General features: G+C 53.1%; 1 protein-coding gene across 1 annotated transcript in view; it reads left to right on the top strand.

Annotated features, from left to right (window-relative positions):
• The window catches only part of NECTIN1 (nectin cell adhesion molecule 1), an 81,095-nt gene extending 54,379 nt beyond the window's left edge, over positions 1–26,716 (top strand). Inside the window, exons 6-9 of the mRNA XM_082778110.1 lie at positions 13,156–13,303; positions 14,558–14,645; positions 15,013–15,123; positions 26,060–26,716. Of these exons, the coding sequence (XP_082634236.1) occupies positions 13,156–13,303; positions 14,558–14,645; positions 15,013–15,123; positions 26,060–26,278 (566 nt within the window). The 3' untranslated portion in view covers positions 26,279–26,716. The remainder of the gene's footprint in view (positions 1–13,155; positions 13,304–14,557; positions 14,646–15,012; positions 15,124–26,059) is intronic.
• The last annotated feature ends 374 nt before the right edge of the window (positions 26,717–27,090 follow it).

Below are 27,090 nucleotides of genomic sequence, written 5' to 3' on the forward strand. Positions count from 1 at the left end.
TTTGTAATGATTTGTTTGTTTGGGGTCCAGGGGGACATTTTCATGGTTATAATTTGTGTGGGCGGGGTGTTGCATCACCCTTCCTTTTACTTGTAAAAAAAAAAAAACAATAGTGGCTCAGCTGTGGAAAAAAAAAAATGTACTTTTTTATAAATAAAGAATTTTAAAAAAAGAAACACTCTCCTCTTTTTGTGCACCTCTGGCTGCGTCCTTCTGCATCCCGTGGCTCGTGGCTGTCAGGGGTGGTGGGGGCAGGAATGGGATCTGCTTCCAGCACCCCGGGGCTGCTCCCGTGCTCTGCAGTGCTTTGCTGTGGGAATTCCTTGCGGATGAAGGAGGAGGCTTAGGAGATCTCCGAAACGAGTCTGGAGATCTTGGGAGCCTCCTAAAAACAGCACCCCAGAAAGGGGACGCGGAGCGATGGCTTTTGCCAGTGGAGTGGGTGGTCTTATGAGAAATTCTTGGGCAGTAGATTCAAAATAAATAAGATGGGATTTTTTTTGTTTTCTTTTTTCCCTGTTTATAGTGTAAAAAAAAATAAAAGGAGTTGTTTTTTTCCCGCTGTTTACAGTGCAAACAGTGAAATTCCTCGTCAAAGGATGCTGCTGAGGCTGAAACTTAGCCAGGGCTAAGTGGCTGGGCCAGGACACCGGGCAGGGCCAACCTTTGGGCTGAGGTTGTAGGATGCTCCTGCAGCACAGCGCTTGGCTACCGTGGTGATCGGGCACCAAAACCATGTAAAAGCCGTAGGGATGCCCAGGGTGCTTCGGGAGGAAGGATCAGTCAGGTCGCTGCTTTGCCTTTCCCCTTTTCATCCAGCTTCGTGGCTGTGAGCACACGCTGCAAAGGCAGCCTTGTTCCCAAAGATCAAGGCGGGCAGCCCTGCGAGTCCCGGGGTTTTGCAAGGGAGTGAGAGACAAAGGAAGCGAGAGATCAGAGAAAATGTGCACGTTCTTCCCCGTGCTGATACCAACAGGAGCTTTGCCGTGCCTCTGGCCTGGAGAAGGCTCCCAGGGAAAGCATCTTTGTGCCTGACTGCGGCACGTGGCTGGCTGCTGGAGGCGTGAACCAAAATCCCTGACACTGGGGGAGAGGATGGGGGATCCTGAGCCACATCTGAGCCTGGCCTGGTCTTCTCCATGAAGGGATGAGCTGGACAGAGAGGGAAGGGTTGGGGTTAGGCACCAAGGAGAGGTTTGGTGCAGCCCGTGGGCTCCCCGTCTGCAGGCACAGCAGCTGGATGGATGGATGGATGGACGGACGGACAGACGGACAGATGCTCTGTGTGCGCCTGGCAGGCAGCTCCCCAGAGCCCTGTCCTTGAGCATCGCCCCCAAATGTGAAGGATTAAAACCCAGGAAGACTTATCATCAGCCTGCAGCATGGCCAAGGGAGCTGTGACCACTGTCCAGGCTGGATCTGTGCGCTCCTGTAATCACCGCCTTTGCTTTCCCCTTCTGCCAGCCCCTCCTAGGAAGGACAGAAGTTGGAGGTGTAGTTTTTTTGGGGGGTCGAGGATGGTAAAAAGGAGAAAAGGAGGCGCTGCCTGTGCCCGTGGTGCTGCTGGGATGAGCCCTAGGGAAATGCTGCGCTGATTTCCCAGGCCGTGCCTTACAGCGAAGCGATGATGGATAAAACCCATGGCAGGGGGCCTCTTCTGGGCAGCTCAGGTTGCAGAGCGCTGAGCGTGGTGGGAGCTGACTCCCCCGGAGCACCCCCACGTCTCGTGTTTCTCTGGAACAAACCAGAAGCACGCTGGGGCAGGAACGCCAGCAAATGCGTGCAGGAAAGGTGGCAGCGAGGCTGGGATCTCTTCCCAAAGCCATGGCTCTGCAGGCGAGCGCTGCTGGCCACAAAAGCAACATCAGAGGCTGGTAAATGAGCAGAGCAGCCAGCAGGGAGGCAGTGGAGGAGAGAGGTCGGGGTGGCTGGGGATGAACAAGAGGATCGTGTTTGCTCCAGCAGCGAGCTCCGAGCAAGCAGCAGGAGATGTACCTGCCTGGGGCTGGCTGTGCGCAGGGTGCAGGAGGGAAATATCCACGTTGAAGGTACAGAGCCAGGCTCCCGGTTGGTGTAAGCACACCCGACTTTCCTGACTAGGACAGAGTTATGCTCATTGCCACCCACGCAGATTAACGTAGCCTGAGCAGGATTTGCAGTGAGAGTGAGACACAGCCCCACGTAAGCAGGGAATTACCAGGCAACCTGTCCGACACCCCTGGGCACCGGCACCTGGGAATGTCCCCTCCAGCTGGGACCGAAGCCTTGCACGCTGCCCACAACCAGGTGGATCTCCCAGGGATCCACTTCTGTGGCTGCAAGGTCCACAGATTCCCAATTCCCTGCGAGGTGAGAGGTAAAGGCAGAGCCCTCGAGGTCACGCATCCCTCCGAGCCCCCTACAGCTGGTGCCCGAAAAGTCGAACCGAGAGAGCCTCGCTGCTTCAGAGCTGGGCGAATTACTTGTAGTAACAAATACGCCTGATTAATTTTTTTTCCCCCCCATGTTTTCAGATTATTTGCGAACTTGCGTTTGGTTTGTGTGAACGTATTTGTTAGAGGAAATTGCTTTATGCAAATGTATTCCAGCTGGGGGACCTGTGACACCGAGAAGTGCTGTTGAGCCTCAGATGCCCTCCGTGGTGCCTGGCAGAAGGCGAAGGGGGGGCTGGCTCACTCCTCCTCCCAACAAGGCATTTCACAGCCTTCCCGGACGTGTTTGGATGCAGGCTCCCTCTTATATAGTGTTTGCAGAACAAGGATCAGCCTGTAAAATACCAACGGGTGTTGCACTCCTAAAATTTTACATACTAGCTCGCAGAAGGAAGAGAACCGAGCGTGGCTGCGCAAGCAAAGCAGGGGCACCGCGTTGTGCATGTGTACGTGATTTAAATGTGCATGGAAAAGGTTGCTTCAGCCCCAGGGGGACTGAAAGGTCTGAATTTGGGGAAGAAAATGGTCTCAGTGCAAGAGAGGCATTGAATGCTCTTTCTGCCCCTTTGCAGAAAGCTCTGCCCTGTGGCTTGTTGGGGGGCTCAGGGGGAGGAATTTTGTGCTTGCAAAATCCCTGGAAATGAACACGGACCAAATCCTGTGGGGCCGAGGGCATCACCCTCTGAGAATCCGGGAGGGGAAGGGCTTCCTCTCGATCATTCCTGCCTGTTCACCGAGCCTTGTTTCTAATCTAGCACCCGATCTACATCTGGGGCTATGCAAAGCAGACCTTTTTCCTCCATCCATCGCGAGCCCCACGGAGAGAGGTGCCTGAACGTTTCTATTTCTCCCTTATCTCTCGGCTCCTCTCAAACTCCTGCCAGCCTGTTTATCTCACAGTTTTGAAAAGAAAATTGCCAACTTCACACCTGTCAGGTTTAACTGATTGCCTGTCGCTTGGAGGGAGGGAGTCCATCCGTATGGCCCTGGCCTCACAGGCTCGGCTCGCCAGGGGAAACATCTCCATCCCTCGAGGAACGAAATGCTTCATTTCCCATCTCCCAGCCTCATTTCACTGTCCTGCTGTAGCTCCCAGCCCTTTCAATTACCGCTTTACAACAGTAATGAACAGGAGCTTGCTGCTGGCACGCAGCTTTGTCCACCCGAGGAGCTGGAACACATCCTCCGAGGCTGGCGATCTCCCCACTGTGCAAAAAGTGCCCTGGCCCAGCAGTGATGCGGAGAAGTGATGTGATTTTGGCAAAAGTGTGGAGGGAACCAGGGACAAGGCTCAGGGAGGAGCTCGGAAGAGCTAAATCCTTACCTTCTGCCTGTCGGATCTACACCAACACACATCATTGCCATCCCCAGCAGGTGCCTTGCCATGGGTCTGGTGCATCTCCCTTCCCTTTTCCGCTCCAGGACGGAGGAGATTTAATCCCAGCTGTGCCTCCCCAGCAGCTTAATGAAGGAGGAGGTGGGAGAAGGAGCAGGGAACGGGGGCACCCAGCCCAGCTGCTGCCAGCTGTGTGAGGGCCCCGGCTGCGGGATGAATGCTGCAGCTGTCTGGGATTACCGATGGATAGCGGGGTGGGAATGCTGAGTCTCGAGTAAACACTGCCGAGCAGTCCAGAAATAATGGCATGGGGCCTTTATAATAGGAAGGAATCGTAATTAAATAGAAATTAGTTACTTAAATGGTCACTTCCCGGGGTTTCGTTGATGTCCGATTAACTTAACTTTTAATTTGCATAAGCAATAAATGTTTAATTATGTTATTAATATATTTGAGTTGAGGAGCTTATGGGGTTTTATAATTGGCATTTAACTAGATAGTTCCAGCATATTAACCGATGTTTTATAGCTCCACGCGAGGTTTCCCAATTATAACTGACCTAAAAATTTGCTTGGAGGACCTGCCTCGGAAGTGTTACCTGAGCAACAGGAGAGGAGCAGGCACGGAGCAGCTCCGCACCCTCCCCAACAGCCTCAGGACCCCTTTTCCCTCCCCAGGATGGTTTTTTCTTGAGTTTCACCACCTTCCCTGTGTCGGAGAGGAGGTCACGTCCCCGCTCTCAGCATTCAGCTGACTGCTGAGCCAAAAAGGCTGACACACGGCAAGGGATTAGGGTGGGGAGAAGGAGATTTGGGGATGGGGAAGGCTCGTAGGGTGGTTACGACCTGACCCTGGGGCTGTGCTCAGCCCTGGCAGCCCCTGGGGCAATGTGTGCAGCTCCCAACCCTCGCTTGCTGCACCTTGCCACCAGTTTATTTCTTGCAGGGAGGTGTCAAGGAACACCCCTTAAGGCCTATTTGCAGTAGACATACTGGAAACCTAGATTTACTCAATTATTTTCTCATTTCTTCTTTTCCTTTCAAAACTAAGGGTAAGGATGCAGATGCAGGGTTCTGTAGCCGTACAATTATAACTCTGATTGCATTACAGCATCCTGCATCCATTGTGGCCTTTATGCAGCAACCTCTGCCTCTCCCAGCACCGCTGAGGCACCCAGGAGGCAATTATCTGCACAGACCTGATGAAAGCACCGAGCTGGATCAGGCCCTCCACTCCTTCCCCCATTACCCTGGGCAGAAACGTGTCCACCAGCGGCGATTCCCTCCTGACAGCTCCTCCTGAGACCTGTCAGTTAGTCACTCTTAATCTGTTTTCTGTTCCATCTCTGTGCTTACTTTGATGAGATGACTGGTTTAGTGGGCAAAAAATGACATTGTGTTTGACTGACAAGACCTATTTCCATGAACCATGTAGACTGGCATTGATTATATTCCTGCCTCTTAATTCTTTATTAACTGCAGCCCGTGTTAGCTTTTTCTTTGATGCCAGCAAATCAGCCTACAGGTTTCAGGTCATTTTCTGTGCCCTCTTCCAGTCTGCCAGAATTAACCTTCTAGAATTTAACTGGCCCAATGTATTTAAAAACAGAACAAGCTAACAGAGGTGAGTTAGATGGCTCTTTGGCTAAGTTTCCAACATATTTTCTTATAATAAGTGGAGTATCCTAAGAGATGCCGTCCAGCAATTGCTTGGTTCTGCCATCTCCTAACATGCAGAAATTGTTTTGTCGTCTCAAAAGCCACGAACAAATTTCAGTTTCTCTCCCGAGACAGATCATGAACAGTTATTCAAATCTGCTGCCTTTTCTGAATGATCACTGCCCTCTTGACCATCTCCATCTGGTAAAGTGCCTATGCAGCACTGCAAATTCTTTTTCCCCCTGTTGCATTCCCCAGGGTGACCTTAGCTTTTGTATCAACAGCTTCACAGCTTCTCATTCGTACTCACAGGTCCTTCTTCTTGCAGCATTTCTGTTTGATCTGTACTGGAGGTGGGGGAAGCTAGCACACGCCCAGCTGGAGAAGGTGATGTGGATAAATATTGGTGGTTGCATGCTAAGGCAGAGACTGCTTGCAAGACATTTGGGAAGTTGGGAGACATCCTTTGTTAGGAGTCTTTCCTTCCGGTGAGAAGGAGACAGAAAAGCAGGAAAAAGGCCGAGAAAACAATGCCTGGGCTGCCTCTTGTGAGAGCTGTGGCCCTGTTCCTCTTCCCATTTGCACAACTCTTTGTTTTTGGCTGTGTGACAGGGACACAGAGCAGTTCCCCCTCGTGTCACGCACTCCTTGTGCCCGCACCCAGCCCCGAGCAGCCTCGAGCTGATGCCAGCAGGGAGCTGAGCTCACCCCTTGGGGACATCCAGGGTACGCCAGTCCTGGGGTGCAAGCACCCTGCGGGCAAAACCAGGTAAAAGTGGCCCAGGACCTGCGGCCGAGAAGAGTGAGATGTTCCCAGGAGTGATGCTGAGGATTGCTGAGCAAATTAACTCTATTAACACAGAGCCTGAGCTGCAGTCCCTGTGCCGTTGATCTGACACAATTCATCTGGTGGCTGCTTGTAATAGCACGACCTTAATGGGCTCATCAAGGAAGCGAGGCTGTATCTCTGGCTAAACACGGATTTGAGACCTGCTGCTCTCTGGGCAGCTGGAGCTGGCTGCCGAGGTCCAGGGAGACACAGTGTGGTGTAAGGGGAGTTGGGATCCAGCCCCTTCCTTCCTCCAGGAGAGGCAATTTCAAGTGCCATCACCTCCTCGAGACTGTACAGCAGGAGAAATAAATTACAAAAGGGATTTGATTGTTCATTACTCTGCCGAGCTGCAAGGAAATGAAGCAGAGCTAAAATTAAGGGTTGGGAGGCAGAGGAAACATCAGATAACCCGGGGCTCATCAGCCCCCAGCCCAGGCTGGGCACTCTCCACCTAACTGCACCGAGATGCCCTGGGAAGCCGGGCAGTCCGTGGTGTTGGCTGCAGAGAGGGCAGAGCTGGAGACAGCAGAAATAAGGTCCCCCTCTTTGCTAGAGCCACCAAGTGCCACCGAGAGCCAGGGACATCACAAAGCCTGGAGGTAACGTGGACAGATCCTGGCGGGGGTGCAGTGTGTGCGTGCAGAAGGGCGCTGCCTCTGCTGCAAACACGCAGCTGCTGTCGCATCCTCTGGTCTCCTGGCTCTTCGTGCTGAGCTCTGTCCTCCCACAAAGCGAAGAGCTTCCTTCCTGAGCTGTCAGGGCGCGTTTCCAGGTGCTGTTTGACAGCTGCCACGCTTTGCTCCAGAAGCAGGAGAGAAGCCAGCGTGGCGAGAGGAACCTGCGGGGCATCTCCCAGCACAACTCGCCCTACCTCTGCTGGATCCCAGGGGGTTAACGGGCTGCTCCCCCTGCTCTAATCCAACATCCTCCCTGCTAGTGGCTAGGAGGAGGCTCGGGAGGCATGCGAGGGAAGGTCAGCAGGGGTTAAAGCCGCATTCCAGACATGCTTTTGCAGCCAGCAGCTACTTAACCAGGGCTGGCTCTGTGCTTCCCATGCAGGAGGGGAAAGGGAGGGAGCTGGTGGTTATGGGACAGGGCTGAGCTGCCCCCACCCGCGGTGCGTGGCAAAGAGATTGCCTGTGCAGGAATGTGTGTGAAATCCCTGATAAAACCCAGCTCGTCCCTGTGTCTGCTTGCAGCTGGGCACGCTGCTCCAAGAGGCTCCCCGCAGAGGGCTGGCTCGGCCGCCGCTCTGCCAGGGTCTCCCCAGACCACATCTGAGACGAACGAGTGGTTTGCAGAGGTTTTAATTACTGGTCGGGCTTGTAAAAATTACAGAGGGGAGCAAAACGGGCAGGGATCTTAAAGGGATGTCACGATTAGTGCCCAGACAGCGGGGTACCCATGTCCCTGCATGCTCTCAGGATACCCAGCCCCTCGGTTCCCAGCAGAGCAATTTGGGGGGGGATGCACCAGGTCACTCGCAGAGGGGTCTGGGTGCACCTCCAGCTCCTCGAGGGGGATATAAAACCAGAAAAATCTTCTCCTGCAGCCGGAGAGGTCCTGAGCTCCTTCTGTGGCTGGTGGAGTCTCTGGGCAGGGTTGGGGAGGGCTGCTGGATCCGCTCTGCTCTTGCAATGCCTTTACCACCAGGTGAAGCCATGAGGCTCCTCCTGCTCCAAAATCCCTGCTAGCAACCTCAGCTAGCCAAAATGCTCCTCTTTTCCCCAGGCTGAGGCCTGCCTCCCCCAGTTTCTCCCAGCTTAGGTCACCAGATGAGCACTCGGTAACAGAGCTGCTTTTGGATCCTGCAGGAGCTGAGGTGCTGCAATCCCCAAGCTGCCTGCCGAGCACTGATGTGTGCTCGCCTTCCCAATCCCTTTCATCCTCTGGACACTTAGCTGTCCCTGCGAGGGCTTCACTTAAGACACTCAGTGAATGGGGCTGCCCCTGAGAAACCCACCTCCCTCGGACTTAAGATCCCTTTAAAACCTCCAGGGACTGCTGCTTATCCCACCATCAGCCCTGTGCCCACATCCCCTGGGAGCAGCCTTTATTTAACTGTATTTAACTGTATTTATTTAACCCTTTGCAGACACGAGGTGCCACGATGCTCCCAAGCAGCTTGTGCCCGGGGGTGTGTGCGCTACTGCAGCGCATCTCAAATTAGACAATCCTGCTCGTCTTTAAAACCTAACCGGGGACGTATTTGCTCTGCCAAGCTTTTCAGCTCGGTTTAATTTAGCTCGGCAAACTCGCTGCGTCTCAGGCTCCCTGGAATGTGTCAGGTGGGGTGCATTATAAATATGCATCGTCTGATCTCATCGTGTTACTCGGAGGTTCAGCGGGCAGGAGGAGTCCAGCAAAAGGGCTCAGCCCTTCCACTGGATCAGGACGGCAATCCAGGGCACAGACAGGCTTACTGGGAGCTGGTGCTGTACTGGGACAGCCTGCTTTAGCCACACGGGCTCTGTGTGCCCAAACAGGGGTGCAATTTAGCGCTGAGGCTGCGTTAACTCTAGCAAGGCTGGCAGCTTTGAGGCTCTGCTAGCTGCCAGCCTAATGAAAGGAGAAGAATCACGACTCCCTCCCATTGATTTGCAATGTGTCTGCGAGCAAAGCTGCACGTTGCTGAGTGCCTTGGCTAGCCAGCCATGAAATAGACGGGGATTTGTTTTGTGTGGGGAGGGGATAAGCAGAAACGGAACCCTTCTTCGCAGCTGGTTACAGATGCGGGCAGACCTTTCAGCAAATGGTTTATTAGAAGTGCTGCGAGTTGCTGTGCTGCTTCTCTGTGAAGCACTGAAGGATCAGGCTGAAGTTAGGAGGAGGCAGAGGCAGAAGAGTGTGAGCTGCAGTGAGCTGGGGCTGGGGAATGACCCAGCCTCAGATTTCCTGGGGGATGAAGGCTGAGCACCAGCAGCTCGATGGGGCTCGGGCTCGCTCTCAGCTGGCCCCATGGGAGATGGCCAGGACAGAAAAGATGGGACAGAATTCTCATAAATGAAGCCTTTCTGCCCAGCAGCACCTCCATCCCACCCTGTTCATGCCAGCAGGGCATGCAGGACCCATTCTGTGCCCTGGGACATCCCTGTGCACAGGGACATTACAAGATAACATTACGAGCCAGCCCAGGGCAGCACAGACCCTTGGTGGGGATGTGATGGGTCTTGCTCCCAAGGACCCCAAGACCATCCAGGTGCTTCATGATGCAAACAACCCAGCCACTGAAGCATCTTTAAGAGGAGACTACCCCCAAAAGCGTGGCAGACACCATCTCTCCTTTCTGCTCCTCCCGTGAAGTCCTCCACATTGCTCCCCCCGTGCCGAGGGCATGTGAGTCATTTCCTCTGCTCCGGCGTGCCCTCCTCTGGAAGCTTTCCAGTTCACCCGTCTTTGCCTCACTTCGAGTTCCCTTTGGGAACATCTCTCTCTCTCTCCTGTGAACTGGTTCTCCAAAGCCTTCATTGTTCCCCTGTTTTTATTTACTGGTGCGCTCTGCAGCTGCACTATTTCACCCCGCGGGCACGGCGCGTGTGGACAGCTCCATCCCTTTGTCTCGCTGGTTTGAAACGCTACCACGGCTGTTTGCAGGGCCCGGGCAGTAAATCACAGCCACGGCTCCACGGAGCCATCAGCCCTGAGGCTGTTTGGACAAGGGAGGGTTCACAGCCAGAGCTAGGAAGCTCTGCGTGGGCTGCGTGCTGAGATTGCGCCCGGTGTGGCTCTCCTGCTAGTGGGCATCCTTAATTTTTTGGGGAGATGGGGACAGCCAGCACCTTTGGGCTGCTGGATGTGATTTAACTGAGGATCCGCGCTGGTGGATTACACTATCAGCATCTCAGGAAAATGGTTCAATCGATCTTCTTGCTAGAAAGATCCTCGCCTAGCGCTGGTTCCTCTTGGAAAGCCAGACACGCTACCAGGTGGCTGGAAGGAGGCTTTATGGACAGATAACCACATTTCTTCCTTTCCTGTGTCTGCTTCCATCTCCAGAAGAGCCGTGGGAGAACAAAGCAATGAACCAAACTGCTCCGAAGGAGGCTGGGGGCGGGGTGTCCTTGTTTTCTCCTTAATTGTAATACTTTGAATTAATTCAGTTTCCAGCAGGAACGAGGAGTTCCCAGCAGCCCTCAGACATCCAGATAAGGCTGAGCTGTTCATTCAGCCCCTTTGGGTTCCCTGGTACCTGCCTCCCTGCCAAGTGTCTCACACCAACTTTTTGGAGAGTTTTAAATTATTTGAGCGTGACACAGAGCGAGGGGTTTTGCATTCTTAATTGGCAAAGCCTTTTCCCACTCCACTCCGGAGGCCCTTGAGCTGTCCTGCCAATTTATTCTGATCCCCGATTCTCAAGCCTTGCAAACATCTTCCCGGGGCTGCCCAAAAGCCTTGTCAGTGTAACTGAGCCCTCAGCCACTGCTTTGTACAATCTGCTCCCGAGGTTTCTCCAGTGCCCTCCAGTTGGAGCCCAGCAGCCTTCCCACAGCCCCCTGCCCCCCAGGACAGCGGGGTCTGGCAGGAGGCGGCCGGAGGCACCTGGGGAAGCAGCCCTCAAAATATACAATATACCAGCTGCAGCCCTGCCCCAGGAAGGGGAGAGCGAGGAAACAAACAGCTGGGGATGCAGATGAGAGGAGAATTAAAAATAAATAAATAAAAAGAGGGAAGAGAAAGCAGAAGGGAAGGTCTTTTTGCCTCTTACTCTTTTTCTTCTAGCTGGAGTCCTGCAGAGACGAGCCCAGCACTTCTGCAGGCTGGCTCAGCCCTAGGGGAGCAGACCCACACGTGCAGGGGCAGGACTTGTGGCAGGATTTTGTCACAGCTCAGCCATCTCTCTGGAAGAGCTGCGTGGCTGTGCAGCCCTGTCTTAGGCAGCCAGAGTGGGTACCAACAGCAGGATGCTCACACCACAGCCGTGAGAGCTTGGTGAGAAGGATGCGCTGTGATAGACCCCCCAAAACTCATTTCTCCTTGTGCTCCCCCGTTTTTTCCTCCCCTCATCCCCTTACTCTCTTTACCCAGTGCTTTATGCTTACATCTGCAACCTGTTGGCTGCATTTCCATTTCTCCAAACCTCCGTGCCCCCTTTCGGCTGTGGCACAGCCCCGTTCCAGCTCCTGCAGACTCCTTTCAGCTTTATCCATCTGCCTCCCCACCCCTCCTTTTCTCCTCCCGCCCCCGTCCCCATCTCTCACACTCACACCTGCTGATTTACAGCAATAGCAGGAGGCTGATGTTCCCTGCTCGTTACCTGCCAGCCCGAGAGCCATTAGGGGCTGATCCATCATGGAAATGCCCCAGCCAAAGTGACTGGGAGATCCTTCACCGTCACCATCCCTGCCACAATCTCAAATGCCGTCCGGGGGCTCGGATTGCGACGTGTCAGCTGTCTGCCCGAGCGCGGCTGTAAGCAAGCTGTCTCAGGGCAGAAATATTATTTACAAGATAATGTGGAGAAGGGAAGAGAGAGAAAAGTGACTGCCGGAGACGAGGACGGTGGGGAGAGGAACCTCACGTCTGATGACTCCGGCATCCTGCCACTTGAAGACATCCAGCTTGGAGCTCTTAATTGGGGAGCGGGGGTGTGGGGAGGTAGGGAGGGGGCTGCCAGCTGCTGCAGGCTCTGGGGTGTCCTCGTGAAGCACAGGAAAAGCAGGTTTGCATGGAAGTCATGGGAAAAGGGGTGCGGGATCAGTGTCAAGGCGGTTCTCGGGGCGAATTCCTCATCGGTTGCAGTGTCCTGGCGTGGTGCTGGGAATTCCCGTGGTTGGCGCTGGTGCACTAAATGCTCCGGGTCTCTGCGATGCGATTTGCTGGAGAGGGGATTTCCCTGAGAAATGTTTGTACATCTTGGTTCACTCCTGGATGACAGGAGGGAAGATGGATGGTGAAGGCTGGCAGTGAGGTGGGCGTTGGGAATGGGGCTGCTGCCAAAGGATCAGTGCAGCCAGCTCTGCACCAGGCTGCTCCAATATCTCCTCTCTATATCTCTCTCTATATCTCTATCCAATATCTATAGTCCAATATCTACTCTCTGAGAGCAGCCAGTAGCCAGGGCAGCAAGAAAAGCACAAAAACTAGGTGTGACAGACAAGTTCTACAAAGCACTTTTTTCCTTCTTCCCTGTCTTGCTCCCTTTCCCTGGATTTCTCTTCCTTCTCCTCCTCCTCCTCCTTCTTCCTCCATTCCAATTATCTCCTTCTTTCATCACTGCCAGCGCTGTAAGTACAAAGTACCAATTAGCTACTTTTCAAGTTTAATTAGGTTGGAAGGTAGAGCAAATTAAATCCTTTTATCGTACGTTTCAAAGCGGTTTCCCGTCAGGCCCATGGGATTGGCTTCCTTTGGATGAGGTCCACGGTAGTCACTGAGGAGCCGTCCCATGCCACAGAGCAAAGGGCCAGACAGGAGATGGAGCACGAGATGTGATCCATCCCTCCCTCATCCCCAAATCCTACACTCAGGACACCCGTTTTGTAAGGTTTAGGGGTGCCAGGCTCTGATGCACGTCCCCTCTGCTCCACCTCAATGAATCAAGCATTGGTCCTCAGCTTTTCTAAGCTCTACATTTAAAGCAAAGCTCTTCTTCATCTCAACAGGGACAGGATTTCAATGAAGAGGCTGTAACCAAGCCCTGCAGAATGCTTTTGAGATAATTAAATAATATCGAGTGGCCGGTCCGCATGAGTCCCACAGGAGTGCCCAACATGGGAGGCTGCTTTGGGGCACCTTTATTCCCTGACCCTTCCTTCTTCCAGCACAGAACAAGGGTACATCCAGGAATAACCACCCAATTTAAGGGCAAATAGCAGAATTCGGAAGCTGTCAGCCCTCGGAGGCACGGTGGGCCGTGTGGCTCTAACCCTCTGCCCTGCGCTTCCCTGTGTGTTGCAGACAAGCCGCTACCTCAGGGCGCCCCAGGCGGCATCATTGGGATCATGGGAGGCGTCATCGCCGCGGTGCTCATCATCGGCGTGGCTGTCACCGTGTTTGTCATCTACAGGAGGCAACAGAAGAACCGCACGGACGCCGACCACGACCTGTGAGTAGTGCTGTGCTGCCTGCGGGTGCCGCGGGGCACTGCCGGTCCTTTCCCTGCCTGCACGCAAGAAAAAACAGGAGGCAAATATTTTTCCTGGATTTTCCATGCATGGCGTGGAGCTCAGAGCCAAGTGCAGCACGGACAGAGCCCTCTGCAGAGATGTTCTCCCTGTCCTCTCCCCGCAGAGCTCTGCCTCGCCGCAGCATCCTCTCCCTTCCCACCTTGCACTGAGAGCCCCAAGGCCACAAGTTGCTTTCATCTTCCGCACTCCCCAGCGCGCCGCTGCTACATGCGGCCACATTTTGTGCTCCATTTAATCCCATTTGAGAGAGGGCAGCGGAGGATAGCGAGGGAGGGAGGGAGGGAGGGAAGGGAACCGCAGAAAGCGGGAGGGGAGACAGAAAGGCACACGAACAAAAAAAAAAAATAGCACCACAAGGTGAAATTGCATCAACAGCATCAGCCCCATGACAGAGATGCATTCAGACGATCCACTTCCCACAATGGCCCTCCAGGAAGGAACAGGGAACAGCCACTTTAGCTGAGAATAGAAACACAACGGTGCCCTGGACTGCAGAGGTGCTGCCTCTATTGTGGGGTTTGCTCCAAAGCCTCGGAAAGTTAATAGCTTTTCTTTTCTTTAGAGCCATAAAGTCCGTGTTTTGCAGAGCCTCTGGGACCCATTTTACTCCTCCTCTCACCCATAAATTCGGGTCCCATGCTGCAAGCCGTTAGGCTGCCCAGGGAAGCCGCCCATCCCTATCAGAAGATCTGGTGAATTTTGGAGAGGGGAAGCCGGCTAATTAGCAGATCGGAGTTTTAATAAGTTTTGTAACAGGATTAGACACATCTGCGCGCACGAACAGAATGCAGAGAGACAGGCTCTGGGCTGGGATTACAACGGCTGCCAAGCCCTGTGCCATGGGACAGAAGCTGATCCCCTGATGGGGGGTCAGGGACAAAACCCCTTTGGCATGGAGGAGGAAGATTCAATCCCCTAATGGAAAGCCTGGGGCAGGGGCTAGGGCTCCAGAGCAGCTCCAAAGCTTGCCATGGGTGTGATATTACCTCCTGCTAATTACCCACTACCACTGCTGGGTGCTCTGTGGTGCCCCAGGAGAGGAACCAGTGACTGCATTGGCAGTGTGGTGACAAACACAACCAGACCCTTCGTGCACGCAGGATCCAGCCTGTCCTGGTGTACGAGACCCCTTGCTCCTGCCCTCTAACCACCAGCCGCTTCTTTACCTGCAGAATTGACTTGCCTCCGTCCCACAAGCCTGCCCCTCCACCGAAGAGGAAACAGGAGCTGAAAAGCCACCTGACTGCAGAAGACATCCAGGTACGGCTCCCCAGCCTCGCGGCGAGCCCCTTCCCCTGGCAGGGAAAACTTGAGCCCAAAGTGCAAATGGAAAGGGGTACTTTGGATCCTGCTTGCTCCCTTCAGGGGGGACTGAATTCAGAACGAGCTGGTGTTCAGACGGGCTCTTAGGTGTGAGGGCTTTTGAGCAGCCTCACTTTTTTTTGTATGGCATAAGTGGTTGTGATGAGAAGAGGAATGTGAGAATGAAATAAGAACAGGAGGCAAATAATATGGCCAGGGAGAAGGTAAGAGGCACTGCCCTTCACGGTGGCACCGTGTGGTGTCCCAGGCTGTGGCAGAAGGATTGTACTTGCTCCCCTCACCCCTCTTCTCCCTCCTGTTACAGGTTGTTCACCTGGACAACATGAAGCACGAGGAGGAAATCCAGAAGCTCCCTCTGCAGCCTCCGTACTACGACATGGCAGCCAGCGAGCCCTCTCCCTACACCGACAAGCTGGTAAGGAGACAGGAGGCATCCTCAGCCCCAGCCTCACTGCTTTCCCCCAGGATCCCTCACCCCATGAAACCAAAAACCCCAAAAGCCAGCGGGTGCACCAGCAGCCTTCAGAGGCCAGGAGCATCCCATCCCAGAGCACAGACTGGTGGCCCTGCTTCAGCACCTGCCCCTTGGCTTCCATAGGTCCTCCAGCTGGGGTTTTAGGAGTCATTCCCCTCTGAAACACCCTGCTTCTTCCAAATCTCCATCAGAGGACCTCCTCTGTAGAGTTAAACCCCTTGTCCCACCCCGGTCACCTCCTGCAGCTGAGCCCCGCGAGTGCCTGCAGCCGAAAGCAGCAGCTCCTCCAAGCAATTATCTGCCGGGCACAGCGTGCCAGAGTTTGACTCAATCGACAAGTTCTTTAAACCCCCTTGTTTTGTGTGGATTTGTTCAGCCTCGCAGAGAAAGGGATGCTAATGTGAGGCAGCAGCAGCAGGGAGATTAAGGGTCAGGGAGAGCTGCTAGCGGGAAGGGCTGCTCGTCAAGGAGGGAGGCTGCTGGAGAAAAGGTTGGGTACAGAAGGGCAAAGGCATAGGAGACAGAGCACAGGTAGCTCTGGAGTCCTTCCACGAAGGGAAAACCAAAAACTTTCCTCCCACCAGGCCTGGGACAACAAGGGAGGGCTCAGGGTCCTGTGCATGAGCCTCTGCACCCCTGCAGTGTGAGCCCGTTTGTTTGAGGAGGCAGCAGAAATACCAGCCAATACTGAGTAATATTTTATGAACGCAGCTAATTATTCCCTTCCCTCCGGCTCATCCCAAAATGACCCCTCGATGCGCATTCCTGTGCAGATAATGGAAGGATGGGGCCCAGTGACCTTTCGCTAGCAGAAGTCTGCAGCAAGGCAGGCGCCGAGGGCTCAGCGATAAAAGGGCTCAGACGCGGCTCTGTGCCGATGTGATCTTATTTACTTCACCCGAGCTGGAAGTGGCTGGTGTCCCCAAAGAAAAACTTCCCCTTGGAGCCCTCCCACAGTCCCGGGGCTTGTCTCCAGCCCTTTCCAACCCTCGCTGAGTGGCAGATGAGGTTTAAATGAAACAGGGCACTAGAGCCAGACGGGCTGCTCTGTGGAGAGCATCTGAGAGCTGAGTTTCAGGCAAGCAGGAGGATGGAGGAGCTCGTTTCGGGAAATAACGAGCAGTCGGTTAATTAAGTGGCAGAGTTAGTGATGTGAGATGGGGCCTGATGGGTAGCTGCTCAGTAACCATGGGAACAGAGTTTGCTGCTCTCAATCCTGGTCTGAGAAGATGCATCTCCACATCCCGTGCTTGGCACTCGCTGCTCCTTCGCTGTGCCTCGAGCCAAGTGGCGACGAGCTGTGCAGCCCTGGCTTCCTCTGGCCCGTGATAAAAGTCCCTCTGCGCTGGGGATGGGGTCCGGGTGTCTCGGCCATTGCTGCTGCAGCTGTGACCGCTCTTGGCACTGATCTGTGGGTTGGACACGTCCCCTGTCCGCTGGTCGTGCTGGTGCCACTGGGCTCCCATCACACGTGCGCACCGCGCTGTGGCTTCGCGCTGCAGGAGCGAGATGAGGCTTGCTCCTGCTTCTTGCTAAATCACCGTATCTGCTGGGCAGGCAGCAGGCTGTGCGGGTTTGTGGCTGGCAAGGGGAGGCAGGGTGTCCCTTTGCTGCCAGCACAGGCTGGATGTGCTGGATCCTGCTCGGATAACGCAGCCAGGGCCAGGTGCGCATCACGTTGCCCAGCCGTGCCTTGCAGAGGAGCCAGCTCCTGCCCCCTCCCTGCAGGACCGCTCACAGACACCCCATTTCCCTTTTTGAAGGGAAGCGATTCTGCAGGAAAACAGAGCAGGCACATTTGGCTTTAAATGAATTGGGCAAAACCTCCTCATTTGGGATAAGCTGGCTTCATCGCCAGGCTGTGTGAGAGCCACTGCCTGGGGTCAACAATTTCATGGCACGAGAATGGGAGTCAGGAACCGATGGGAGATGGCAAAGAGTGAGGGTGGGGGGAGTGGGAGAGGTGCCAGGAGGAGAAAACATTGGAGAGGTGGGGAGGGAGCAGCCCCACAAGCAGGGAAAGGCTGGGGCATGTCCACAGGGGCAGAGGACATGAAACTTCGGGGGCTACAAGTGAATATGGGTGCTGCAAGCGATGGGAAAGATACCATGAACATAAAGCTGAGGGCACAGACACTCAAGGACAGTGCAGGGGCCAATTAAGGGTACAGACGTGTACAAGAGGTTGCCTGCAGCGTTTGCCTCCAAGCCCTCGTGGGGCAAAAGCTTTGGTTGATGCGAGGGCATCCAAGCAGGAGTGAATGGGGTGGATGTGTGCGTGCTTCAGGTGACACCTACCAGCAGGACGTGTGTCTGTGAGCGGTGGCATCCATGCACATCAGTGGGTGTGTTAAATAAAGTGGGTGTGCAAAAGCAGAGGCGTGCCCAGCAGTGCCTGTGCCATGCAAACGCTGCGTGCTTGGCAGCGAGGAGGAGCGTGAGGGGTGGAAGCACGAGCGCATGTGGGAGCTGTGGTGTGATTAGTGTAAGTGTCAGCGATACCCATTTGCGGAGCAGAAAGGAAAGTTTCATTGCTGCAGACAGCAAAATAATTCCTCTCGGTTTACAGGGCAATTACCAGGGTGCCGATGTTGATGATTTACACAGAGCGCTTGCATGTAGCAGTGCTAGACCTTGTATACAAGTCACATTATTGATATTGTAATAAATTTTGTTCCAAACAAGCAGCAGGGAGCAGGAGCAAGCCCAGGAGTGGCAGAGAGCAGGGGAACTCCACAGAGATATCAGCACCAGGGGAAGGCAGCACTAGTTTGGAGAAGGAGATAAAGGCTTGGTCTGCCCTTCCCTGAGGCTGGAGAGGGTGCTGAGACACAACGACCAAGGGGACAGTTCTGCAGGGCATAGATTTAGGTTTGAGAATGGAGTTGGCACTACTCATCCTCTTCAACATCCATGGACATTTAATCTGCAATGGCCAGAGCTGATCATCCCCAAATAGCCCCTTCCAGCAAGAGGCATTAAAGCACATCATTACAGGGCCATAAACTCCTGAGAATGGCTCTGCCACAGCTGCTGCGTGGCTGAGGACAGCTCCAAACCAAAGGAAGGGAAACGTTTTTGGATTAAACACCTTTTGCATAATTTCTGTGCGATGTGGCCTTTTTGGAAAAAGGCTGGGGAAATGTGAAAGCTATTTCATGTGGAAGAGCAAGGTCTCTCCTCTCAGAGAGGCTCAGCAGATGTTTGGTGAATGCTAGCATGGAAATTAAAGCAACTCCATGGGGGAAGGAGCCAGGGCACCCCTCATACCTTGGCTACTATCACCAGGGCTGTCCCAAAAATGCACCTTTCCTCATGCTGGTGGCTCTTTTCCCCCACGGAGCACTGAGGGCTCCAGGTCCTGCTGCTTCCCGAGGTCCTCTGGCCATTGCTGTTTGCAAAGCATGAAGGATGTCTGGATAGGAGTGATCAGACAAATTGGGTAATATTCCATTCATGCAGTTCTTGCTGATAAGCCTGCTTAGAAAGGAAAAGCCCGTAAATATTTTCATGCCAAAAGAAGGATGCTTTTAGCATCTATTACATTACCACAATGACAAAATCACGCTGCAGAGTTAATCCGCAGCAGCATAATGTGCAGTAAAGCCTTGTGCAAAAACACAGCATGTAAAAAAGACCATTACAGCCCCCACACTTGGGCAAAAAAAACCAGCAGCACTGGCTAAGCCGTAGCATTTCCCTACAGTAATGTGCCTGCAGCCTCCCCCTGCCCTTGGTGCCATGGCTCTGGACCCACTCCCTGCAGGCATCTCCCTCCTGACACCCCACACTCAATCCTTCCCCATCATCTTCACCCCAAATTCCTGGGTCGAGTGCCAGCTCAGGTAGCCTGTAAGGCTTGAAATCACTGAACCAGCCCCGGGTGAGGAAGGTGCTGGTCCCAGAGGGGGTGAGGGGGAGATCGGAGCAGTGAGGTGCTGCTGGGGGCAGGCGCAGGGCAGGGGGGCTCAGAGCTCAGCTCACCAGCGGCTTTGGGGAGAGATGCCAGGGGGGCCTGTGGTTTGATTTGGGATTTTACCTGACTGATTGTTCATTACATCCCTCCCTCCCTCTTTCTAACTCTTTTTTCTTCCTCCCCCCTTCGCCCTTCTCTTCTTTCTCCCCGTCCCATCACACACCCCATTCTCCCACCTCATTCACTCGCTCCCTTTGGCTCGGCTCCCGTGTCCTCACCCCCCCCACCTCGACCCCCAAATCCTCTCCTCCTGTGTCCCCACCGCCTTGCTGCTCTCTTCTCTCCAGAACTCTGGCAACAAGGACTGTGATGTCCACTATGCAGAGCTGGACACGTCCGCTCTGGCCTCGTCACCCAGCCCTCGGAGCTCCATCCATGCTGGCGGAGACCTAGTCGAGTACGCAACCATCCAGCCCAACTTACGCTAGCGCATGTCACTCTAGGCCCTTTCCCCTCAGATTCTGGCCTCAAGGTACACGATCGCACTCTGCCTTCCTCCCCCTGCTCCTCTGCAGCCAGTGCTTGCCCTGCACCTCCTGCCCTCCCCGTTCAGCAGCCCCTCGGCCCCATCCTGCCCACCCCGTAGCCCTGCACGCGATGCTGCCCCTCTGCTCCCCTCGTGCCAGGGGGGGCTGGCAGGGATCTCCTCGCCTTCTGTGCATGCTCTCTGCAGTGTTTTCCTTTGCTTTCTGCAGCGATGAGAGGCATGGGGTGGGGGAAGCGTTAATGGGGTGGTTTCTGATCCAAGCAGCCCCTCTGCAGCCAGCCGGGCTGGAGGCACAGGGAGGAACGAGGTGGGTTTGAAAGGCACAGCTTGTTTAGGGGCATTTTTTTTTCTTGCAAAGCAAAGCAGCATTACTAGGACATTAGGACATGCAGAGGCTGAGGACAAAACTTTGGGAGAGATGTTAAACAGGCCCTCCCAAGCTACCCAGTACAAGAAGGGGAGGGAGAGAAAAGGGGACTGAAAGAAGGAGGGGGGAGAAAAATGGGTTTGTGTGCGTGGAAGAGACTATAGATAAGAGGGAGCATATGTGCATGTGTGAAAGAACAAGGTGGGAGAGTATGTGAGAGAATATGGGAACACGGAAAGGTTCCTGCATCTGAAAGTGAGCGCGAGGCAGCCAGGGAGGGACTGCGTATGCAAAATAAAGAGCTTGCGTTGCACGGGGCTGATGCAGATGGCATGTTTGAGTGCTTGAGGGAGGGAGGGAGATTTTTCCTTTGGTGCTCTCCTTCTCAAAACAAGAGATCAGACCAGCTCATTTGTTCCCTGTTTGTTCCACTCAGAGTGTCACCCAGGCCCTTTGAGCTCGGGTCCCACAGCAGGGACTGCTTGGGACTCAGTTCACATTCAAACCCACCAGTGGTAGTCCTGGGGCCTCTCTATTTACCAGTGACACTGTGAAGCAGAATGGCATTTGAAGAGGAAACTGGTGTCCTCAAGGTCTTCTCCCACCCCCTTACCCTATAATCTTACCCGTCTCTCAGGAATTAAAGCCACCAGTTCCCTATCCGAAGTAGAGGGAACTCAGAGATTTTCTGTGTGATGCCAGCCATTTTTGGCCAAGAAAAAGCCATGGGCAGCTCCCTCCTTGGCTATGACTCTCCCTTGATCCTTGTCCACACGTATTCCCCAAGTCATGGTGATTGCAGCTTCTACCCTGCTCCTCCCCCTTTGTTTTACTGCCTTCCAAATGGGAGGAACGGGCTGTGGGCTTAACGGGGCTGCAGCCCCACAGGGGTGTCAATGAAGAGGTGCAGAAGAGGGTGGGGAGACAAGGGAGGAAGCAAAGGGGGTGCTGGAGTGCTCTGCAGCACCCCAAATCCCTCCGGGGTCACCAGAGGATGCTCACAGAAACAGCAGCTTGGGGATGGAGAGGGCTGGGTTGGAGGAGAGAATAAGTGGCAAGGGAATTGAGACCTTGGGAATCCCCTTAGAAGGGAATAGCTCTATGCAGGGGGATGAGCGGGAGGAAAACGACTTTTAAAGAAGTCCCCTTGCAGACCAGGAACATCAGTGCCACCAGGTGGGTGACAGTGGGGCAGAGCAGCCTGAGAGGAAGGCACGTGGTGGGCTGGTTCAGTTTGCCTCTACCCCCGTGCCCCCTGGCTTTCCCGTGCTGGAAGGAGCCCTGTAGTTCCCCTGCTGTAGCAAAAACCTCCCTAGGTAAGTGCCTGCAGCGGGGCCGGCCCCGGAGCGCAGCGGTAACCTCTCTCTCTTGCGGTGTCTTGCCCACCCCTGCTCCCAGAATGAGGATCAAGGTCTTCGTAGACGTAACGAGCGAGAGCGGACAGTAAGTTCTGGGTCACTTTGGGGTTGCTTTTTCATCTCCGTTCGATTTTGGGGTCTGTTTGTGCCGGTGCTCAGCCGCCAGGCACCAGCCTGCCCAGCTCCAACAGGCTGGAGGAGGCTGTGGTTGGGAGCAGCTTCTTTTCTTTACGCCTTCACCTCCGCGTCCCTGCGGCTCCTTGGGCTGCACCAGAGGACCACTCGCCTGGGTACGAACAAGGCAGGCGCTGCCTAATCCATCCTGGGAGGTCTCACCTCGTCCTCCCCAGGGTGGGGGATTTTACTGTCAGCAAAAGGACAGTAATCCTCTAAATCCAAATTTGGAAATCCTCCCAGCTTCTCTGAAGCAAAAATAAAGCCAGTCATATGGTGCTTTGAAGGTGTAATCTCACCGCCACGAAATCTCCCTGCTATGACACACCACAGATCAGGGTGATTTTTTATTTTTTTATGCTTTTTTAATTATTTCCTCCCCCTTCACCTCCCCACACTCCTGTTCTCACTTTTGTTTGGGAATTTCTTGTCCCTGTTAGAGCAAGAATAGCTCAAACCTTGAGACTTGCATCAAGATTCCAGTAAATCAGAGAGCCGGGATCAGATTCCCAGCTCTGTTTTCCCTATAAAACCCACTATAAAACCACTAAATCTACACCCATCACAGATTTGGCACAGCGTGAGCTGGGGATACTGAAGAACCACCAAACACTGGCTCAGCTCCCATTTACCACTTCTCCTTCCTATCAACACAGAAGTTGCCTGAGCACACCCCTGTTCAATAACCCGTTTCCAGTTTGTGGGAGGAATAAAGCAAAGTGCTGAGGTGGCTCCCCATTAGCTGCCCAGCTATAGGATGAGGGCACCAACCCTGCCCTGGCTGTGAAGTTTTAGAGGAGACAGCTCACAAGGGAAACAGCATGAGGGTAAAGGTTTAAGGTTACTGATGGCCTAAGATGCTGTAGGAAGAGAGAACAGGTAAGTAGCTATAGCTGAAGAGCTAAAAGCATGCTGTAAGGAGGAATGCAACCTTATGAGTGAGCTTACTGCATAAATAGTACTCGCATGTATCTGTGGGTGCATCCTTCATCATAGCTCCTTCCCTAATTCAGGGGAATTTCAGCTCTGGGGTTTTCCAGAGACTGGAGCAGGTAAATCCTCAGATTTGACAAGGAACTTTTCTCTTTTAGATCAGTAAGAGCTGATTATTTAGTGATAAGAAGTATTGCACGTGGTCAGATTGGAGGGAAAGCTGTAGCACAGCTAGTCCTACCAAGGAGATGATCACAAGTGCATAGGAGATGGAGAAGGGATGAGAATAAGTCATAGCAGAAATGAAAGCTCTCTAATTCAATCAAATAAAGACCGTTTAAAGGTAATCTGCTGGGCTGTCTGAAACGGATAGATTGCTGACATCCCCTTTAATCAAGCTCTTGAACATAAAACTGAGGGGGGGAGGATGTAACCCAGATAACGAGGAATTGTATGCAGCCATACTGGAAACAAAGACAAGTAGGAGAAGTCAGGTGGGGGAAAGTGGCAGTTCAATTTAATTAGTTCATTATCCCTAATTTAATTTCAAACTTTGTTAAAGATAAATTAGATTTGGAAAAAGTCACAGTGGGACTGGGGAAGGAAGTCAAAGGGCACCGGCTGCTAGATGTTAATAAACATCAGGCTGATTCTCTCCTCTTCCCTTTTGGTACTTAGAAATGAGATAAGGGAACAAAGCAGGAGCAATTGACTCCTGGGCTAAAGGAAGGTGAAAAGAAACAGGGAACTCCCTTCCTCTGCCCCAATGCTGGCATTCTCCAGCTGCCCAGCCCTGGCCCTGCTGACCCATGAAAAGTGAGCCCAAAATGGCAAGAAAGAAAAGGAAAGCATGCTTGTACTCACCTGCCCAGAAGAGCTGGCAGAACTGCAGTGATTCTCTCTAGCCTTGCTTCATGGATGCTTGTTTCGTGCCCACATTAATCATTAGACAGAAAAAGGGAAAGATGTATTTGCTGAGCCAGCACATTGCTAATGGGCATCCCACAAAGTAGCGCCTCATGATGTGCTTCTTGCAGCTCCGGATGCTACCCACGAGCTCAGTTTACACAAGATGTCTATTTGTGTTAACTGAGAGCCTCTTTGCTACCAGACCTTTTGAGCACTCATTTTTGTACAAAGCCCTATATTTTTCCATTATATGCCCCAAACACACATAAACTCGCCCTCCCATTAACTGAGGATTGATTGCTGGCTAAGAGCTCCTCTCTCCTGCTACGTCCTACTGGACTCCAGTCACTGAGACCACTTCCCTTTCAGGTTAGCTTTACCCAGGAGGTTCAGTTACCCATTAATGACTTACCACTTAAAGCAGGAGAGCAGGGTTAATACTTTTCCCCGCTCCCCACAGGTATGGAAAGAAGTTTTCAGGAGTTTTCTGCTGCATCTAACATTTCCTGAGAGCAGATTATGCAGGGAGAGCACCTCTGCACATTCTAGTTACCTCTCTCCTTGACTGTTAGCCCTTCTCCATCCATTTTTATCAGCTGTTACAGTCAGAAGAATAACAATCAGCTGTTCTTTGTTCCCTTCTCCCATCATGGTATGGATCCCTGTGCCTGCTATGGGATTTGTAGGGGGATAACCGCCCTTGTTCTCTAAGCGTGTTGTCACAGCCTGCCCAGTTTTCCAGCCACAGGGCTGTGCACAGTTCAGCCTTCAGTCCTTTAGAGGCCTCGACTTGCTGCGTAAACATAACTCCCACCTGAGAAGGGGAGAGCTGTATGGCAGGGCTGCCCAAACCCTCTGGGAAGAGATTATAGGGGTTAAGGTTCAGTGCTGCTGTGCCTTAGCAGTAAGGGACCAAGAGCAGCTTCCTAATGTCCCCGGCTTGTATTGATCCTGTTAAACAGCTGTAATGCTGCTGCCCAGCTTCTTCCCTTTTACACTTTGCACTTAGAAACCAGAAGTGGATGAAAACGTTAGGAGATAGGTGTGGGAATGGCTCGCTTGAATTTCAGAGATACCAGCGCAGCAGCTCCAAATAGAAGGGATCTAGAGCCGAACTTGTGGCCCCTTGCTGTCTGCCCAGGTCAGGATCACTGACTTTAAAAAGCCTGAGCAGTGGGTGCAGCGTTTTGCCAAGGAAAGAGAAATGAAAGTCAGATTGACCTTAGCACTACAGCTCCTTTCCTGGAGCTCCAGCTTCCCATCCTCTGGTGGCCTCCACGGCTCTCTGTGAGGCTGCTGCTGCCCTAAGACTGTGCAGCCCTTCAGCTTTCTTGTTGCCTCTTGTAGCAGGCTGAACCATCAATAAATTATTGTCGACACTTTGTTTTCTATGTGATTTTTTAAGTGTCCTGGTGAAATATTTATCCAGGCACTGGCGGCAGAGGAGCTGAGTAGATTGTTCTGTTCCTTCAGGCTTTTTCTCCCGAGGGTCAAATCTTTGTCCTCTTCGCTAAACTGATTGTTTCTGGTACTTTGAAAGAGAACAAGGAAGGACTGCAGGGCAAGTTACTCACTCCAGCCAGCCCCAAATCAATCCACAGGCATAAAAGGTGATTGCCAGTGGATTTGCTGCCTCTTAGAGATGAGAATAGCCCTTATTGAGACCAAGACCTTGGTGAGTGCTACACGTCCCTCCTGCTTGGGTCCTTTTGCAGGGATTCAACTGGGAGGAAAGGGAGTTTGAGCAGGAGGAGCCCTCCCCACCTGCTGCCACCCCCTGGGGAGCAGGGCTGGGGCTGGGGGGTTGCTCTGCACTACTGGGAGCTCACGCTGCCATCCCAGCGCCCGTGCTGTTTGCTCAGAGCTTTTTTTGGGAAAAGGTGTCTCTGTGATTTTTTGCACTCAAACAAGCAGTGTTTGTTCAGCATTGCTTGCTGCACCTCCGCAAAATTACCTCAATGGGAATCAAAGCGCTTTGGACTCCGGGAGCTTTTCATTTCATGTGGCACTTGGGGAGGAAGAATCACATTTTGCAAAGCGTCCCTAAAAACACTCTCCATGCACCCCAGGAAGGTGCTGGGACCACCTCTGTCTTGCAAGTCCTTTATGTTTCCCGCAGTCCCTTTGACTCACAAATGTGGCTGACAAAGGAGCTGCTCACCCAGGTAAAGCTGAGCAGAGGCACTGGGAGCTGCTGGGCAAACACCGGGCACAATAACCCATTGTGCCTCCAGAGCCTGTGGTCAGAGCAATGTGACCTTTGTATAAAAGAGTGCGAGGCTGTGTTAGATCAGCGATGCGTACAAGCAGTGCTTTTTTCCAAACTCAGGTGTGGAAGAGTTGGGAAGACTGAAAATAAACTGCCCTTTCTTGCCATGACACTTATTTTATTGAGGGAGGCAGAGCCCTTACAGGCAAGGGGCAGAGAATGCAAAATCCTTTATTCTGTAGCAAAATGGGCATTTCGGGAAGCGAGGCGCGACGTTAAAAACACAAGAATGTTAAAAATGCGAGGATTTATCAGCCGGGTGCCTATTTTGCTGAAGCAGTAAGCAGAACTATTTAATCCCCCACCCTGCTTGTTACACGGGGGTCTCAGCAAGGAGCTGAGCTGCGTTTTCTCCCCGATGGCCCCGGAGCCCTGACGCGCTGCCTTGTGTCTCTGCTTCCAGGACTTTGGAAAGTGTCACTCAGAGATACCGAATGCGAGTGATTACCTGACCCGCTGCTACCCACGCGAAGGGCGATATCTGGAGAAGATCCCCCACGCCTACGCCCCCCTGTCAGACCTCCCGCGAGACCTCTACCCTCAGCACCCCGACGTCTCCTTCTGCTGCCCACCCCCCGGCTCCCGGGCCCCTTACATCTGTCCTAAGGAACAGTACGTCTGAAGTGTCAGCACAGCAAAAAGACGAAGCTAATGTTTTTCACACCTCCCGACCCTGTCGCTCAACAGCCAAGGCCTTTTAACCCTCCCCCCCCCGACACACACTTTGCCGTTGCTTATTTTATTTATTGATTTCTAAATTTCGGTGCGGTTGTAAGCGACGTGATTAGGTTAAGTATCTGCCTGGCTTGCTAATGCTCAAGGGAGCACTGCCTTCGCCCACATCTCATCCAGCTCTTGAACCTTTCTTCTCTCGTGCTGGCCCCCCTGTACCAAGCTGGCTGTGTGCATGCATGCATAGGCGGGTGGCAGCTGCCCTGCGTGGGATGGGATGTGCCCGACCCCGTTAAATGTCCGTAGGTCCCCTCGTGTCCCTCTCTGCACTGCTTGCACCAGAGTAGCCAGGTGTGGATCCTCCACAACCCTTCTTCCAGTTTGTGAAGTTTCAAAGCCCAGCCAGTGCCCAAATCTGAGGCTGGAGGTTGTTTTTTTCACTCCTTTGGAGAAAACTGTTTTCCCCCTTGGCAGTGGGGATGGGAAATCCCTGTTGCAAACAACTAAACAGCCAAGGTTGCTGAACCAAATAATAAGATGCTTACACTGAAAGATGCTGAGAACCAACCAAGAATAGAAAGAAGGGCTTGGTTTAGGGCTTTTGTTTCTTTATTCCCTCCTACTCCCACTCCAATTTTTTCTGATTGACTCTGTTTAATCCAGATGCCATGGGGACATAATTTGAAGCCAACGCTTTGGAGAAAGCATCCTTTAAAAAACCTTCTTATAACCTGCAACCCGGAGAGGAAAAAAAAATTAGAA

The sequence above is a fragment of the Aythya marila genome, assembly GCF_965140915.1.
Source record: "Aythya marila genome assembly, chromosome: 23".
Taxonomy (NCBI): Eukaryota; Metazoa; Chordata; class Aves; order Anseriformes; family Anatidae; genus Aythya; species Aythya marila.